The following is a 20,000-nucleotide window of genomic DNA, read 5'->3' as shown; positions in this document are numbered from 1 at the left end:
TGTCATCATTCCATCGTTCTAGCCCTCCATCACCACCCCTCCTCCCCTCAATACATCCATCCCTCCATCACCACCCCCCTCCCCTCAATACATCCATCCCTCCATCACCACCCCTCCTCCCCTCAATACATCCATCCCTCCATCACCACCCCTCCTCCCCTCAATACGTCCATCCCTCCATCACCACCCCTCCTCCCCTCAATACATCCATCCCTCCATCCTCCCCTCAATACGTCCATCCCTCCATCACCACCCCTCCTCCCCTCAATACGTCCATCCCTCCATCACCACCCCTCCTCCCCTCAATACGTCCATCCCTCCATCACCACCCCTCCTCCCCTCAATACATCCATCCCTCCATCTCCACCCCTCCTCCCCTCAATACATCCATCCCTCCATCTCCACCCCTCCTCCCCTCAATATGCCCATCCCTCCATCTCTCATCCCTCCTCCCCTCAATACATCCATCCCTCCATCTCCACCCCTCCTCCCCTCAATATGCCCATCCCTCCATCTCTCATCCCTCCTCCCCTCAATACATCCATCCCTCCATCACCACCCCTCCTCCCCTCAATACGTCCATCCCTCCATCTCCATCCCTCCTCCCCTCAATATGCCCATCCCTCCATCTCTCATCCCTCTATCCTTTCATCCCTCCTTCCATCTCTCTCTCCATCCATCTTTCCATTCCCAGCTTCCAATAATCTTACTCTTCTCTCCCTTCCTCGGCGAAAATGCTTGGTCAAATAAGGTTTACAGCAATAGTGGTACTGTACAATAAACAGGTGTCTCTTCTGTCCTCCAACACCATAGGATAGTGGGCTCCGGGGAGCCAGCCAGCTATAGGTTACTATAAATACATGTGTGTCTGTGTACCATAGGACTACCAGAGGAAACTGTGTCAGTTGGTTCCACAGCAACAGAGACTGACAGAGAGACTCAAGAACATGGGCTGCAACAACATCCCTGGTAAGCACACACACAGACTGCTCTCAACATTCTCTCAACCTTGAACTCTGTGCTGATCTCCATGACCTCTGATCTGTGTTGGTAGCTGTGGCAATGACCTCTGTAGGTGGCAGTGTTGCGGAGAAGGGCGTGGTCTGTCGGAGGCTGAAGGACCAATTAGACACTCTGGAGAGAGAGACAACCCACAAGCTGGCCATGATGGACCACTACCAGCAAGACCTCAAGGTACCACTACAGACCACTACAGACTAGTACATACCACTACAGACAGACCACTACAGACCACTACAGACTAGTACATACCGCTACAGACCACTACAGACCACTACAGACTAGTACATACCAGTACAGACCAGTACAGACCACTACAGACCCTACAGACCACTACCAGCAAGACATCAAAGTACAGACCACTAGAGACCAGCTAAAACCTGGACAGACCACTAGAGACCAGCTAAAACCTGGACAGACCACTAGAGACCAGCTAAAAGAACAGACCACTAGAGATAAGCTAAAACCTGGACAGACCACTAGAGACCAGCTAAAAAGGACAATGAACCTAGCTAGGTAAACAATGAACCTACAGACCAGCTAGGTAAACAATGACCTAGCTAGGTAAAACCTAGCTGGTAAACATGACCTAGCTAGGAGACCAGCTAGGTAAACAAAACCTAGCTAGGTAAACAGACCCACAATGACCCTAGAGACCCAGCTAGGTAAACAAAACCTAGGAACAGACCACTAGGTAGAGAGCTAAGCTAAAACCTAGCTAGGTAAACAATGACCCTAGCTAGGTAAACAATGACCTAGCTAGGTAAACAATGACCCTAGCTAGGTAAACAATGAACCTAGCTAGGTAAACAATGAACCTAGCTAGGTAAACAATGACCCTAGCTAGGTAAACAATGACCCTAGCTAGGTAAACCGTGTGTAAGATCACACACGTCATGTTAGCTAACGAGCCACTACACTGCATGAATCTGCTGGGAGCTAGCTAACATTAGGCTCTACCTAGCAAAGCAAACGGTTCTGGGATATGAATAATAACGTCATACACGTAACGTTAGCTAGGGAGCCAGCCAGCTAACGTTAGCTAGCTAGCTAACAGTATATTTTAGCTTGAAAGGAAACCACTTTCTGTCAAAATTGGAAATGTGTAATATCTGAAAATGTAGCTAGCTAACACTAGACTATCTTACCCAAATACATCATCATGCATGATGTACACATCTCCCTGTCATGAATGCCATGCCACTGTTGCCCTTAGTTTGAAGATGTAATCCAGAGACAGGTGTTTTCTCCATCTCTTTAGCTCTCATGCTCTAATTCCACTGATTTCATAACTTGATCCTCCAGAAAGTGGAGAGCAACACTTTTGCAGCTCCACTACACGATACAGAAGCCCTCTATATGGCAGACCAATCCGAACTCATCTCTCTGCATATCCGGCCCACTCATTATCTCAGCCAGTCATGGCTTGTGGGAAGGTTGCTGACTTTTTATGTGGCTAAACCAACAAGGCTCATAATTATTATTATTATTTTTTCATATTAACAGATGGCAAGTCTGTTATTAAGGCACATGAAATGTCACATGTTCCAGAAGGCATTTCTGCCCCCCCCCCAAAACAACTTTATTTATCCATTTTATTTAACCTTTATTTAACTAGTTAAATTAGTCAGTTAAGAACACAGTCTTATTTACAATGACGGCCTACTAGGGAACAGTGGGTTAACTGCCTTGTTCAGGGGCAGAACGACAGATTTTTACCTTGTCAGCTCGGGGATTTGATTCAGCAACCTTTCGGTTACTGGCCCAAAGTTCTAAGCACTAGGCTACCTGCCGCCTAGTTTCCTGAAACGGGTCACAAATGGGGCATGATCTGATCTTTGATCATGATTATTAAGTTATGCCTGGATCAACAATTACCATCAGGGTCATGTTATAGTTCAACCTGTCTAGATCAACAATACCAACAGGGTCATGTTATAGTCAGCCTGTCTAGATCAACAATACCAACAGGGTCATGTTATAGTAGACCTGTCTAGATCAACAATAACAACAGGGTAATGTTATAGTCAACCTGTCTAGATCAACAATACCAACAGGGTGTCATGACTCTCTCCTGGGTGAGGATCAAATGTGCCAGACCAGCTTGGAACATGGCTGACAGATAACCAGACCAGCTTGGAACATGGCTGACAAATAGCCAGACCAGCTTGGAACATGGCTGACAGATAGCCAGACCAGCTTGGAACATGGCTGACAGATAGCCAGACCAGCTTGGAACATGGCTGACAGATAGACAGACCAGCTTGGAACATGGCTGACAGATAGACAGACCAGCTTGGAACATGGCTGACAGATAGACAGACCAGCTTGGAACATGGCTGACAGATAGACAGACCAGCTTGGAACATGGCTGACAGATAGACAGACCACTTGGAACATGGCTGACAGATAGACAAACCAGGAACATGGCTGACAGATACTTGGAACATGGCTGACCAGCTTGGAACATGGCTGACAGATAGACAGACCAGCTTGGAACATGGCTGACAGATAGACAGACCAGCTTGGAACATGGCTGACAGATAGACAGACCAGCTTGGAACATGGCTGACAGATAGACAGACCAGCTTGGAACATGGCTGACAGATAGCCAGACCTACAGGAGAGGAGAGTGGGGAGTTGTGCCGGTTTTGACACCTTAAGACCCGGTCATAAATTGTGTTCCCCAAAATGGTCTTTCTTTCCCTGCAGTATTGGGGAAAGAATGTGCTGTGTGTAGAGAGATACTCTTGCCGCCAAAACCTTTTTCTGAAGACAGTGAATATGAGGACAATATTTAATAGATAAGGTAAGGGTTACGTTAAGAATGGACCGTGTGGATCTAAAGAATAATCCTGTCATATTGCTTTTCATTTTGTGATGTCATTTAAAACTGTGTAACAAAAATACTGTAACTTAGGAAGGAAACACATTCTAGCTGTCAAGTTTCCATCCAATCTCAGACAATCACTGGTGAATCTGAGTATCTGAACACCTCCACTACCAGGGAAGCTCTACAACTAAAAAGGACATTGTGACCTCTGGTGGACAAGCCCAGTTTGACAAAGAAGCCGAGCCTTACACCGAAGCCGAGCCTGACACCGAAGGGTGAACTACAACTACCCGTCCCCATAGAAGGGTTGATTGGTTCAATAGAGAGACGACAAACAAAGACATTACAAGTAAATAGCAGGTGGGAGGCTGAGTAGCTAAATATAGCTAGGATACCAGTAGACCGTGTACCTCGCCCCCCCCTCCTCTCGGGCACTGCAGATAGAGGAATGCCCACATGCAGAAATGCCCCAAATTGCAATCACACACTATTGTCCCTGGAGTACACCCACCCTGACAGACATCCAGAACCGCTACTCTGCACAGATGGGCCCGGCGGGGCTCCAGAGCACGATGACTAGTCTGAAGGACCAGCTCTCCCAGCTCCATGGCAGCATCGCCCAAGCAGGTCTATGACAGGCTGCTAGACCTTAAGAACCGCCTGGAGACTGAGATCTCAGAGTACAGGAGACTGTTGGATGGAGAGGACCACAGCACTACCCAACTGGTTACCAAGACAATCACCAAGATGACCGCCGTGATCCGTCAGATCATTGATGGAACCTACCAAGATGTTTGCCGTCAACACACGAGAACACGAAGATGAAAAAACATCTCCCTTGTAGGAGATGTCCCTCAGAATATGATCCTAATAATAACTAGTGAAAAACATGCTTCTTCCTTCCTGCCTTCCTTTATTTCGCTGCCTGTGGATTCCTTTAACTGTTATCTTTCTCCCTCTTCTTTCTTTCCACCCATCCTTTCCGTCCCTCCCTCCATTCCTCTCTCCTCTCCCTCCCTACCCTCCCTCTGTCTCCCCTCCCTCTCTCCCCTCCCTCCATTCCCCTCTCCTCTCCCTCTCTACCTCCATTCCCCTCTCCTCTCCCTCTCTACCATTCCTCTCTCCCCTCCCTCCATTCCCCTCTCCTCTCCCTCTCTACCTCCATTCCCCTCTCCTCTCCCTCTCTACCATTTCTCTCCTCTCCCTCTTTACCATCCCTCTCTCCTCTCCTCTCTACCTCCCCTCTGTCTCTCCTCCCTCTCTACCCCCCTCCGTCTCTCCTCCCTCTCTACCCCCCCTCCGTCTCCCCTCCCTCTCTACCCCCTCCGTCTCCCCTCCCTCTCTACCCCCCTCCGTCTCCCCTCCCTCTCTACCCCCCTCCGTCTCCCCTCCCTCTCTACCCCCTCCGTCTCCCCTCCCTCTCCCCTCCGTCTCCCCCTCTCTCTCCCCTCCCCCTCCCTCCATCTCCCTTCCCTCTCCCCTCCGTCTCCCCTCCCTCTCTACCCCCTCCGACTCCCCTCCCTGTCTCCCCTTTCTCCCTCATCCCCCTCCCTCCTTCGTCTCCCTTCTCTCCCCTCTCCCTCGTCTCCCTCTCTCCATCTCCTTCTCTCTCCCCTCTCCCTCGTCTCCCCTCACTCTCTCTCCCCTCCATCTCTCTCTCACCTCCCCTCCGTCTTCTCTCCCCCCCCCTCCCTCTCCCTCTGTCTCCCCTCTCTCTCTCTCTCTCCCCTCCGTCTCCCCTCTCTCTCTCTCCCCCTCCCCTCCGTCTCCCCCTCCCTCCCTCCCTCCTCTCCCTCTCTCCCCTCCGTCTCTCTCTCCCCTCCGTCTCTCCCTCTCCGTCTCTCTCCCTCCCCCCTCGTCTCCCTCCATCATCTCTCTCTCCCCTCCGTCTCTCTCTCCCCTCCCTCCCCTCTCCCTCCCTCCCTCCCTCGCTCCATCTCTCTCTCCCCTCTCTCCCTCCCTCTCCCCTCTCTCCCTCCCTCTCCCCTCTCTCCCCTCCCTCCCTCCCTCTCCCCTCTCTCCCTCCCTCTCCCCTCCCTCCCTCCTCCCTAGTCAGTCGATATGGATGACTGTGTTCTACAGTCTCTTCTCTCGCTGCTGGGCTGTCTCAGTCAACTCTTCCTCCTTATCAAGGTTATTCTTCTCTCCGTCTGTCCCTGCATCTGCATATTTCTGTTTATCATTAGTTTATTAACTCCCCTTCTTTTTCCTTGCTTTTCCTCATTATTATATCAGTCCCTCATAGTGATAGTATTACTGATGAATACTTTGCTTAGTTTTTGTTTACATTTCGTTTCCATGTTGAGTTATAATACACACTGGTGGTTGTGTTGTGGTTGTATGATGGTTGTGTTGTGTTTGTATGATGGTTGTGTTGTGGTTGTGTTTTGTATGATGGTTGTGTTGTGGTTGTGTTTTGTATGATGGTCGTGTTGTGGTTGTGTTTTGTATGATGGATGGTGTTGTGGTTGTGTTTGTATGATGGTTGTGTTGTGTTTGTATGATGGTTGTTGTATGATGGTTGTGTTTGTATGATGGTTGTGTTTGTATGATGGTTGATGTTGTGGTTGTGTTGTGTTTGTATGGTGGTTATGTGTTGTGTTTGTATGATGGTTGTGTTGTGGTTCGGGTGTGATATGTTTGTATGATGGTTGGGTTGTGGATGTGTTGTGTTTGTATGGTGGTTGTGTTGTGGTTGTGTTGTGTTTGTATGATGGTTGTGTTGTGGTTGTTTTGTGTGTGGTTGTGGTTGGGGTGTGGATGTGGTTATTTGATGTTGTGGTTATGTGTGGTTGTGTTGTGTATGATGGTTGTGTTGTGGATATGTTGTGTTTGGGTTGTGGTTGGGTGGTGGTTGGGTTGTGGTTGTGTTATGGTTGATGGTTGTGGTTGTGTTATGGTTGTGTTGTGTTATGGTTGTGGTTGTGTTGTGGTTGTGTTGTCCCCGTGTAGCTTAGCAACACCAGGGTAGTGGGGTCGATTCCCCTGTAATCACTACTGTAAATCGTCTCAATGATGGAGCGTCTGGTAAATGACTAAAATGTAAATGTTGTGTGATGGTTATAGTTGTATGATGGTTATGTGATGTTGTGGTTATGTGATGGTTATAGTTGTATGATGGTTATGTGATGTTGTGGTTATGTGATGTTGTGGTTGTGTGATGGTTATAGTTGTATGATGGTTATGTGATGTTGTGGTTATGTGATGGTTATAGTTGTATGATGGTTATGTGATGTTGTGGTTATGTGATGTTGTAGTTATGTGATGGTTATAGTTGTATGATGGTTATGTGATGTCGTGGTTATGTGATGTTGTGGTTATGTGATGTTGTGGTTGTGTGATGTTGTGGTTGTGTGATGGTTATAGTTGTATGATGGTTATAGTTGTATGATGGTTATGTGATGTTGTGGTTATGTGATGTTGTGGTTATGTGATGTGGTTATAGTTGCATGATGGTTATAGTTGGTTATGATGGTTGTGTGATGGTTATAGTTGTATGATGGTTATGTGATGTTGTGGTTATGTGAGTTGTGGTGATGGTTATAGTTGCATGATGGTTATAGTTGTATGATGGTTGTGTGATGGTTGTGGTTGTGTGATGGTTATGTGATGTTGTGGTTCTGTGATGGTTATGTGATGTTGTGGTTGTGTGATGGTTATGTGATGTTATGGTTGTGTGATGTTTATAGTTGTGTGATGGTTATGTGATGGTTATAGTTGTGTGATGGTTATAGTTGTATGATGGTTATGTGATGTTGTGGTTATGTGATGGTTATAGTTGTGTGATGGTTATAGTTGTGTTATGGTTATAGTTGTATGATGGTTATGTGATGTTGTGGTTATGTGATGGTTATAGTTGTATGATGGTTATGTGATGGTTATAGTTGTATGATGGTTATGTGATGTTGTGGTTTATGATGGTTATAGTTGTATGATGGTTGTTGATGGTTATAGTTGTATGATGGCTGTGTGATGGTTATAGTTGTATGATGGTTGTGTGATGGTTATAGTTGTGTGATGGCTGTGTGATGGTTGTGGTTATGGTTGTGTGATGGTTATAGTTGTGTGATGGTTATGTGATGTTGATGGTTATGTGATGTTATGTGATGGTTATAGTTGTGTGATGGTTATGTGATGTTATGGTTGTGTGATGGTTATAGTTGTGTGATGGTTATGTGATGTTGTGGTTGTGTGATGGTTTAGTTGTGTGATGGTTATGTGATGGTTATAGTTGTGTGATGGTTATGTGATGGTTATAGTTGTGTGATGGTTATGTGATGTTATAGTTGTGTGATGGTTGTGTGATGTTGTGGTTAGGACCTGAGGGAGCGGCAGGGGAAGCAGCAGGCTGTTCTGGAGGACCTCTGCCGGGTCAAGGAGCTGAAACTGAGAGAGATGGAGAGAGGGAGAGAGGAGGAAAGAGAGAGAAAGAGGAGGGGGGATGAAGAGGCTGCCAGGTGAGTCAAAAACACACTAAACGTCCAATATACTGACCGTTGTATAGTTCTACATTCGGTCGTTATTTTTTATTTAACCTTTATTTAACTAGGCATGTCAGTTAAGAACAAATTATTATTTTCAATGACTGCCTAGGATCAGTGGGTTAACTGTCTTGTTCAGGGGCAGAATGACAGATTTTTACCTTGTCAGCTCAGGGATTTGATCTTGCAACCTTTCGGTTACTAGTGCAACGCTCTAACCACTAGGCTACCTGCCACCCCATCAGTAAACACAGCACTGATCTGTATTTGGTCTACAAAATATTTTCTCCGGGATTTAGATAGATGTGTTTTTGAGAAGTTCAATCAAAGCTTTCTAGTGTCTCCTTCAGCAGTGGGGTCTTCCTATGTTTACCAAATGAAGCATTCAAGGAAAAGAACACCCTCCCTACAATCAATAATGGTGGAGGATCGATAGTGCTGTGTTGTTGCTCTTCTGCCTCTGGTACTGGGACCATGAAATCAGCAGATTATCGAGGTGTTTTGGAGTGCAATGTTCAACTCAGTGTCCGAAAAATGTTCTCTCTGTTGAAGCTTGTGGACTTCAATGCACAACACATCAGCTGTATGTGACCAGGCAACAAAAAAATTCAATCTGAACCTTCATACCATAACCGCTACACACAGCCTACATCATTGTCACCGTATTACCTAATGTCATAGTCAATGTCAAGTAAAATTTTATTGGTCACATACACATGGTTAGCAGATGTTATTGCAAGTTTAGCGAATAGCTAATACAGTGCATTCAGAAAGTATTCAGACCCCTTGACTTTTCCACATTTTGTTACGTTACAGCCTTCTTCTAAAATGGATTAAATACAAAAATAAATCCTCATCAATCTACACACAATATAATGACAAAGCGAAAACAGGTTTTAAAATTGCTTTTGCTAATGTATTAAACATAAAAGCAAAAATCCCTTATTTACCATCAGTATTCAGACCCTTTGCTATGGGACTCGAATTGAGCTCAGGTGCATCCTGTTTCCATTGATCATCCTTGAGATGTTTCTACAACTTGATTTGGAGTTCACCTGTGGTAAATTTAATTGATTGGACATGATTTGGAAAGGCACAAACCTAGCTAGCTAATTAAGGTCACACAGTTGACAGTGCATGTCAGAGCAAAAACCAAGCCACGAGGTCAAAGGAATTGTTCGTAGAGCTCTGAGACAGGATTGTGTTGAGTCACAGATCTGAGGAAGGGTACCAAAACATTTCTGGCACGTTGAAGGTCCCCAAGAACTCAATTTAAGAAGTTTTGTACCACCAAGACTTTTCCTGGAGCTGGCCTCCTGGCCAAACTGAGCAATCGCAGGAGAATGGCCTTAGTCAGGGAGGTGACCAAGAACCCGATGGTCACTCTGACAGAGCTCCAATGTTCCTCTGTGGAATGGGAGAACCTTCCAGAAGGACAACCATCTCTGCAGCACTCCACCAATCAGGCCTTTATGGTAGAGTGGCCAGACGGAAGATACTCCTCAGTAAAAGGAGCATGACAGCCTGCTTGGAGTTTGCCAAAAGGCACCTAAAGACTCTGTCTGATGAAATCAAGATTAAACTCTTTGACCTGAATGGGTCTGGAGGAAACCTGGCGCCAGTGCGATCCCTACGGTGAAGCATGGTGGTGGCAGCATTTACCAGGATCGAGGCAAAGATAAACGGAACAAAGTACAGAGAGATCATTGATGAAAATCTGCTCCAGAGCGCTCAGGACCTCAGACTGGGGCAAAGGTTCACCTTCCAACAGAACAATGACCCTAAGCACACAGCCAATACAATGCAGGAGTGGTTGCAGGACAAGTGTCTGAATGTCCTTGAGTGGCCCAGCCAGAGCCCAGACTTGAACCCGATCCAACATCTCTGGAGAGACCTGAAAATAGCTGTGTGGCAATACTCCCCATCCAACCTGACAGAGCTTGAGAGGATCTGCAGAGAAGAATGGGAGAAACTCCCCAAATACAGGTGTGCCAAGCTTGTAACGTCATACCCAAGAAGACTCAAGGCTGTAATCGCTGCCAAAGGTGCTTCAACAAAGTACTGAGTAAAGGGTCTGAATACTTATTTAAATGTGATATTTCATTTGTTTATTTTTGTGTACATTTGCAAAAATGTATAAAAAACCTGTTTTTGTTTTGTTTATGAGTTAATGAAGAAAAAAATAAATGGAATCCATTTCAGAATAAGGCTGTACCTTAAAACAAGTTGTAAAAAGTCAAGGGGTCTGAATACTTTCTGAATGCACAGTAAAGGGTCTGAATATTTATCTAAATATGGTATTTCATTTTTTATATATTTGCAAACATTTCTTCAAATCTGTTAGGGGTATTGTGTGTAGATTGATGGGGAAAAATTGATTTAATATATTTTAGAATAAGGCTGTAACATAAATACCTTCCGAATGCACTATAGCACTAACACATTAGTAAATCATTCAAGCACTTTAGCAGTTACACCGACAGGACCCTTTGACTATAAATTAATAAAACCAAAAAGCTTACCTTGGAAGAATTCCAGTGCTGCCATAGTCAGCTAGCTAAGTAAAAGTGAAAAACAATACTACAAAATATAGCTAGCTCTCTTTCGTCCCCTCTCTCTTGCTTACCCTTCATTTTTGAGGAAATGCATTTTTTCAAAATTGTTCAACTATTGTCCTTCTCCCTCTTTGAGTCAACTACTTGTCACATTTTACTCACTGCAGCGCTAGCTAGCTGTAGCTTATGCCTTCAGTACTAGATTCATTCTCTGATCCTTTGATTGGGTGGACAAATGTCAGTTCATGTTGCAAGAGCTCTGATAGGTTGAAGGACGTCCTCCAGAAGTTGTCATAATTACTGTTAGTCTATGGAAGTGTGTGAGAACCATGAGCCTCCTCGGTTTTGTATTAAAGTCAATGTACCCAGAGGAGGACAGAAGCTAGCTGTCATCCGGCTACACCATGGTGCTACTCTACATAGTGCTGTTGAGGCTACTGTAGACCATTGCAAAACAGTTTTAATCAATTATTTGGTGACATGAACATATTTAGTATATACAGTACAGTTGTAGAATAATAGTGAAGACATCAAAACTATAAAATAATACATATGGAATCATGTAGTAACATGTAGAATTATGTAGTAACATGTAGAATTATGTAGTAACATGTAGAATCATGTAGTAACATGTAGAATCATGTAGTAACATGTAGAATCATGTAGTAACATGTAGAATCATATGGAATCATGTAGTAACATGTAGAATTATGTAGTAACCAAAACAGTGTTAAACAAATCAAAATATATTTTATATTTTAGATTCTTCAAAGTAGTTACCCTTTGCCTTGATGACAGCTTTGCACACTCTTGGCATTCTCTCAACCAGCGTCATGAGGTAGTCACCATTTAAATGAACAGGTGTGCCTTGTTAAAAGTACGTTTGTGGAATTTCTTTCCTTCTTAATGCGTTTCAGCCGCTCAGCTATGTTGTGATGAGTTAGGGTTGGTATACACAAGATAGCCCGATATCCACATTGTGTTATTTCATAGTATTGACGTCTTCACTATTATTCTACAATGTAGTAAATAGTACAATAAAGAAAAACCCTGGAATGAGTAGATGTGTCAACTTTTGACTGAATATTTATTTGATTTTTTACTGCCTATTTGTCCCCTATTTTCTGATTAATTCCGATCTCGTCCCTGCAACTCCTCAACAGGCCTCTGGAGAGGCGAAGGTCGAGTCATGTGTCCTCCCAAACATGACCCGCCGCGCTTCTTAACACCCGCCTGATGAACCCGGAAGCTAGCTGCACCATTTCTCATGTTTTCGCTGAGGAATCCTCCCCTTCCCCTTCTGAGGAGCTTCCACTGATGCTCAGTGTACACGGTGTCTGTGTGTGTCCTCTCATCAGACAAGCCAAGCTGGAGGGAGAGAGGAGAGAGGAGGAGGAGAGGAGGAGGCGAATTGAGCCGCAGGAGAGAGGAGGACGCCAGCATCCAGTGCTGAATGCAGAGAGTTTATTAACCCTGACCTCCTGCAGAGCCCTGTACCCCTTCAGCGCACGCAACGCTGACGAGCTCAGCCTGGACGCTGACTGTTTCATAGTGGTACACACACACGCACGCACGCACGCACGCACGCACGCACGCACGCACGCACGCACGCACGCACGCACGCACGCACGCACGCACACACACACACACACACACACACACACACACACACGTGTTAAAGTGGACTCCCACTGACACCACTTCAACTCTGTTTCCCATGATGCAGGTAGATGATGAGATGGTGGGGGAGCCTGGTTGGCTGTGTGGTAGTTACCGTGGGAACAGGGGCTGGTTCCCCCAGAGCTATGCTGAGAGATGCACCACCCCCCTTGCCTCTGACCTACTGCCCCCTTCCTGTCCAACACTACCACCCAGCCCGGGGTAAGAGAATGGAACCATCACAACATTCTGTTAGTCCCAAATGGCAGCCTATTGCCTATTTAGTGCACTACTCTTGACCAGGGCCCATTGGGTTCCACATTAGGGAGTCATCCGGGACTCAGCCTGTCTCATGTATTCTCTAGGTCTCATCTCCTATAGAGATAGATACAAGTCTGTATCATATTGGCAACATTGAGGCTAACTCCATTTGTTCATTTTCTTCTTCTTCGGTGTTGGAAGCGTTAAGCTAATACAGGTGATTAACCTCCACCTGGGGTCCTGAACCAAATCCTGTGTCATTCATGTGTTGTGGTCACGAGATGGTGGCAGTGATACATCTTAAAGCTGTTTACAAAACCAGCTAACCCAATTTGAAGAAGCAGCCAATGCTCTGATAATTGGCTGATAGTGCCCATCCCATAGGAATTCCCACCCAGTTGACTACTTTAAAATGGTGGAAGCCTTCAATGGGCATGTCCTAAAACGGGTTCTATTCATCTAGAGTCCTCTATCTCTATGCATGTCTCATGTGTCTTAATCTGTCCTAACTTCCTGTTACTCAGACTTCCTGACGGAGAGATTGCAGGGGCAGGACGGATCCCCGCCCCCAGCGTCACCCCCATCAAAGACTCCTCCCAGGAAAACAACACACACACAGAGTAATGATAAACACACACACAGAGTAATGATAAACACACACACAGAGTAATGATAAACACACACACAGAGTAATGATAAACACACACACACACAGAGTAATGATAAACACACACACACACAGAGAGTAATGATAAACACACACACAGAGTAATGATAAACACACACACAGAGAGAGTAATGATAAACACACACACACACAGAGTAATGATAAACACACACACACACAGAGTAATGATAAACACACACACAGACAGAGTAATGATAAACACACACACACACAGAGTAATGATAAACACACACACAGACAGAGTAATGATAAACACACACACACACACAGAGTAATGATAAACACACACACACACAGAGTAATGATAAACACACACACACACAGAGTAATGATAAACACACACACAGAGTAATGATAAACACACACACAGAGTAATGATAAACACACACACAGAGTAATGATAAACACACACACAGAGTAATGATAAACACACACACACACAGAGAGAGTAATGATAAACACACACACACACAGAGTAATGATAAACACACACACAGAGTAATGATAAACACACACACAGAGTAATGATAAACACACACACAGAGTAATGATAAACACACACACAGAGTAATGATAAACACACACACACACAGAGTAATGATAAACACACACACACACAGAGTAATGATAAACACACACACACACACAGAGTAATGATAAACACACACACAGAGAGAGTAATGATAAACACACACACACACAGAGTAATGATAAACACACACACACACAGAGTAATGATAAACACACACACACACAGAGTAATGATAAACACACACACACACAGAGTAATGATAAACACACACACACACAGAGTAATGATAAACACACACACACACAGAGTAATGATAAACACACACACAGAGTAATGATAAACACACACACACACAGAGTAATGATAAACACACACACACACAGAGTAATGATAAACACACACAGAGAGTAATGATAAACACACACACACACAGAGTAATGATAAACACACACACACACAGAGTAATGATAAACACACACACACACAGAGTAATGATAAACACACACACAGAGTAATGATAAACACACACACACACAGAGTAATGATAAACACACACACACACAGAGTAATGATAAACACACACACAGAGTAATGATAAACACACACACACACAGAGTAATGATAAACACACACACACACAGAGTAATGATAAACACACACACACACAGAGTAATGATAAACACACACACAGAGTATTGATAAACACACACACACACAGAGTAATGATAAACACACACACACACAGAGTAATGATAAACACACACACACACAGAGTAATGATAAACACACACACAGAGTAATGATAAACACACACACAGAGTAATGATAAACACACACACAGAGTAATGATAAACACACACACAGAGTAATGATAAACACACACACACACAGAGAGAGTAATGATAAACACACACACACACAGAGTAATGATAAACACACACACAGAGTAATGATAAACACACACACAGAGTAATGATAAACACACACACAGAGTAATGATAAACACACACACAGAGTAATGATAAACACACACACACACAGAGTAATGATAAACACACACACACACAGAGTAATGATAAACACACACACACACACAGAGTAATGATAAACACACACACAGAGAGAGTAATGATAAACACACACACACACAGAGTAATGATAAACACACACACACACAGAGTAATGATAAACACACACACACACAGAGTAATGATAAACACACACACACACAGAGTAATGATAAACACACACACACACAGAGTAATGATAAACACACACACACACAGAGTAATGATAAACACACACACAGAGTAATGATAAACACACACACACACAGAGTAATGATAAACACACACACACACAGAGTAATGATAAACACACACAGAGAGTAATGATAAACACACACACACACAGAGTAATGATAAACACACACACACACAGAGTAATGATAAACACACACACACACAGAGTAATGATAAACACACACACAGAGTAATGATAAACACACACACACACAGAGTAATGATAAACACACACACACACAGAGTAATGATAAACACACACACAGAGTAATGATAAACACACACACAGAGTAATGATAAACACACACACACACAGAGTAATGATAAACACACACACACACAGAGTAATGATAAACACACACACACACAGAGTAATGATAAACACACACACACACAGAGTAATGATAAACACACACACACACAGAGTAATGATAAACACACACACACACAGAGTAATGATAAACACACACACACACAGAGTAATGATAAACACACACACACACAGAATAATGATAAACACACACACACACACACAGAGTAATGATAAACACACACACTGATATAGGCACAAATTACAAACATGCACAAGAAAGCATACATATAGTTTGCATGTACACTAAGAGTGTTATCTATATACTACACTGGGAGTGTTATCTATATACTACACTGAGAGTGTATGTGTTGTCTACATCTATATACTACACTGAGAGTGTTGTCTATATACTACACTGAGAGTGTTATCTATAGACTACACTGAGAGTGTTATCTATATACTACACTGAGAGTGTTATCTATATACTACACTGAGAGTGTTATCTATATACTACACTGAGAGTGTTATCTATAGACTACACTGAGAGTGTATGTGTTGTCTACATCTATAGACTACACTGAGAGTGTTATCTATATACTACACTGAGAGTGTTATCTATATACTACACTGAGAGTGTATGTGTTGTCTACATCTATATACTACACTGAGAGTGTTATCTATATACTACACTGAGAGTGTTATCTATATACTACACTGAGAGTGTTATCTATATACTACACTGAGAGTGTTATCTATAGACTACACTGAGAGTGTATGTGATGTCTACATCTATATACTACACTGAGAGTGTTATCTATATACTACACTGAGAGTGTTATCTATATACTACACTGAGAGTGTTATCTATATACTACACTGAGAGTGTTATCTATATACTACACTGAGAGTGTTATCTATATACTACACTGAGAGTGTTATCTATATACTACACTGAGAGTGTTATCTATAGACTACACTGAGAGTGTTATCTATATACTACACTGAGAGTGTTATCTATATACTACACTGAGAGTGTTGTCTATATACTACACTGAGAGTGTTATCTATATACTACACTGGGAGTGTTATCTATATACTACACTAAGAGTGTTATCTATATACTACACTGAGAGTGTTATCTATAGACTACACTAAGAGTGTTATCTATATACTACACTGAGAGTGTTATCTATAGACTACACTGAGAGTGTTATCTATAGACTACACTGAGAGTGTTATCTATATACTACACTGAGAGTGTTATCTATATACTACACTGAGAGTGTGTGTGTGTGTTGTCTACATCTATATACTACACTGAGTGTGTTATCTATATACTACACTGAGAGTGTTATCTATAGACTACACTGAGAGTGTGTGTGTGTGTTGTCTACATCTATATACTACACTGAGAGTGTTATCTATATACTACAGTGAGAGTGTTATCTATATACTACACTGAGAGTGTTATCTATAGACTACACTGAGAGTGTATGTGTTGTCTACATCTATATACTACACTGAGAGTGTTGTCTATATACTACACTGAGAGTGTTGTCTATATACTACACTGAGAGTGTATGTGTTGTCTACATCTATATACTACACTGAGAGTGTTGTCTATATACTACACTGAGAGTGTTATCTATATACTACACTGAGAGTGTATGTGATGTCTACATCTATATACTACACTGAGAGTGTTATCTATATACTACACTGAGAGTGTTATCTATATACTACACTGAGAGTGTTATCTATATACTACACTGAGAGTGTTATCTATATACTACACTGAGAGTGTTATCTATATACTACACTGAGAGTGTTATCTATAGACTACACTGAGAGTGTTATCTATATACTACACTGAGAGTGTTATCTATAGACTACACTGAGAGTGTTGTCTATATACTACACTGAGAGTGTTATCTATATACTACACTGAGAGTGTTATCTATATACTACACTGAGAGTGTTGTCTATATACTACACTGAGAGTGTTATCTATATACTACACTGAGAGTGTTATCTATATACTACACTGAGAGTGTATGTGATGTCTACATCTATATACTACACTGAGAGTGTTATCTATAGACTACACTGAGAGTGTTGTCTATATACTACACTGAGAGTGTTGTCTATATACTACACTGAGAGTGTTGTCTATATACTACACTGAGAGTGTTATCTATATACTACACTGAGAGTGTTGTCTATATACTACACTGAGAGTGTTATCTATATACTACACTGAGAGTGTTATCTATATACTACACTGAGAGTGTTATCTATATACTACACTGAGAGTGTTATCTATATACTACACTGAGAGTGTATGTGTTGTCTACATCTATATACTACACTGAGAGTGTTATCTATATACTACACTGAGAGTGTTATCTATAGACTACACTGAGAGTGTTGTCTATATACTACACTGAGAGTGTTATCTATATACTACACTGAGAGTGTTATCTATATACTACACTGAGAGTGTTATCTATATACTACACTGAGAGTGTTATCTATATACTACACTGAGAGTGTTATCTATAGACTACACTGAGAGTGTTGTCTATATACTACACTGAGAGTGTTATCTATATACTACACTGAGAGTGTATGTGATGTCTACATCTATATACTACACTGAGAGTGTTGTCTATATACTACACTGAGAGTGTTGTCTATATACTACACTGAGAGTGTTATCTATATACTACACTGAGAGTGTTGTCTATATACTACACTGAGAGTGTTGTCTATATACTACACTGAGAGTGTTATCTATATACTACACTGAGAGTGTTGTCTATATACTACACTGAGAGTGTTATCTATATACTACACTGAGAGTGTTATCTATATACTACACTGAGAGTGTTATCTATATACTACACTGAGAGTGTATGTGTTGTCTACATCTATATACTACACTGAGAGTGTTGTCTATATACTACACTGAGAGTGTTATCTATATACTACACTGAGAGTGTCATCTATAGACTACAGTGAGAGTGTTGTCTATATACTACACTGAGAGTGTATGTGTTGTCTACATCTATATACTACACTGAGAGTGTATGTGTTATCTATATACTACACTGAGAGTGTTGTCTATATACTACAGTGAGAGTGTTATCTATATAATACACTGAGAGTGTTATCTATAGACTACACTGAGAGTGTTATCTATATACTACACTGAGAGTGTTATCTATATACTACACTGAGAGTGTTATCTATATACTACACTGAGAGTGTTATCTATATACTACACTGAGAGTGTTGTCTATATACTACACTGAGAGTGTTATCTATATACTACACTGAGAGTGTTATCTATATACTACACTGAGAGTGTATGTGATGTCTACATCTATATACTACACTGAGAGTGTTATCTATATACTACACTGAGAGTGTTATCTATAGACTACACTGAGTGTGTATGTGTTTTCTACAGACCTCTATACACCGCTGTTGATGAGTTGGAGAGCCCAGATCCCAGCCAGCTAGAAGGTCAGTGTATCTCTTTATCCCTCATTCAGTTTCAGCCAGAGTGTGTTCCAAATGCTCTGGTCAAAAGTAGTGCACTATATAGGGAATAGTGTTTCATTTGGAACGCACTCCGGTAAAAGGTTGCTGTTTGATTATTAGAAGATCTGTTGTTTCTCACCAAGCTGTGTTTTGTCCAATCAGAGTTCGTGGCCCTGTTCACCTATGAGAGCCCGGAGGCAGGCGACCTGACGTTCTCTGAGGGGGATGTAGTCATGGTAACAGAGCAGGAGGGGGAGTGGTGGAGGGGCTGCATTGGAAACCGGACCGGAGTGTTCCCTTCCAACTACGTCAAACCCATGGAACCAGAGGTTAGTATCCCCGACCCTTGATCCTTGACCCTGACACCTGGCCAGTTTTTGGGGTAAGTTACTATTGACAGTAACTCGTCAGGTTTCAGCTGCCATTAAAAGTAACTTGTTACATTACATTGTTGCTGTGGAAAGTAATTTGTTACATTACATTGTTGCTGTGGAAAGTAACTTGTTACATTACATTGTTACTGTGGAAAGTAACTTGTGACATTACAGTGTTACTGTGGAAAGTAACTTGTGACATTACAGTGTTACTGTGGAAAGTTTTGTGTTACATTACAGTGTTACTGTGGAAGAAACTTGTTACATTACAGTGTTACTGTGGATAGTAACTTGTTACATTACAGTGTTACTGTGGAAAGTAACTCGACAGTCGTTACATTACTTTTGCGTTACCAAAAAAACAGAAAACCCTCTGAAATGCCATGGTCGTTGTCATGCCCAGCGTACCGCCTTAGGAAGGCTTGCCTACTTAGAAC

The 20,000-nt window shown here is 42.5% G+C and overlaps 1 protein-coding gene across 1 annotated transcript in view; it reads left to right on the top strand.

Moving 5' to 3' along the window:
* The window catches only part of LOC112236142 (intersectin-2-like), a 43,302-nt gene that overhangs the window by 1,511 nt on the left and 21,791 nt on the right, over positions 1-20,000 (top strand). The window contains exons 3-11 of the mRNA XM_042321301.1: positions 882-969; positions 1,055-1,194; positions 5,906-5,986; positions 8,171-8,310; positions 12,248-12,443; positions 12,616-12,770; positions 13,334-13,429; positions 19,116-19,171; positions 19,352-19,518. Coding sequence (XP_042177235.1) covers positions 882-969; positions 1,055-1,194; positions 5,906-5,986; positions 8,171-8,310; positions 12,248-12,443; positions 12,616-12,770; positions 13,334-13,429; positions 19,116-19,171; positions 19,352-19,518 — 1,119 coding nt within the window. The remainder of the gene's footprint in view (positions 1-881; positions 970-1,054; positions 1,195-5,905; positions 5,987-8,170; positions 8,311-12,247; positions 12,444-12,615; positions 12,771-13,333; positions 13,430-19,115; positions 19,172-19,351; positions 19,519-20,000) is intronic.

The sequence above is a fragment of the Oncorhynchus tshawytscha genome, linkage group LG05 (assembly GCF_018296145.1).
Source record: "Oncorhynchus tshawytscha isolate Ot180627B linkage group LG05, Otsh_v2.0, whole genome shotgun sequence".
Taxonomy (NCBI): Eukaryota; Metazoa; Chordata; class Actinopteri; order Salmoniformes; family Salmonidae; genus Oncorhynchus; species Oncorhynchus tshawytscha.
Note: the sequence above shows the minus strand (reverse complement) of the source record. Positions and strands in the feature narration are given on the sequence as shown.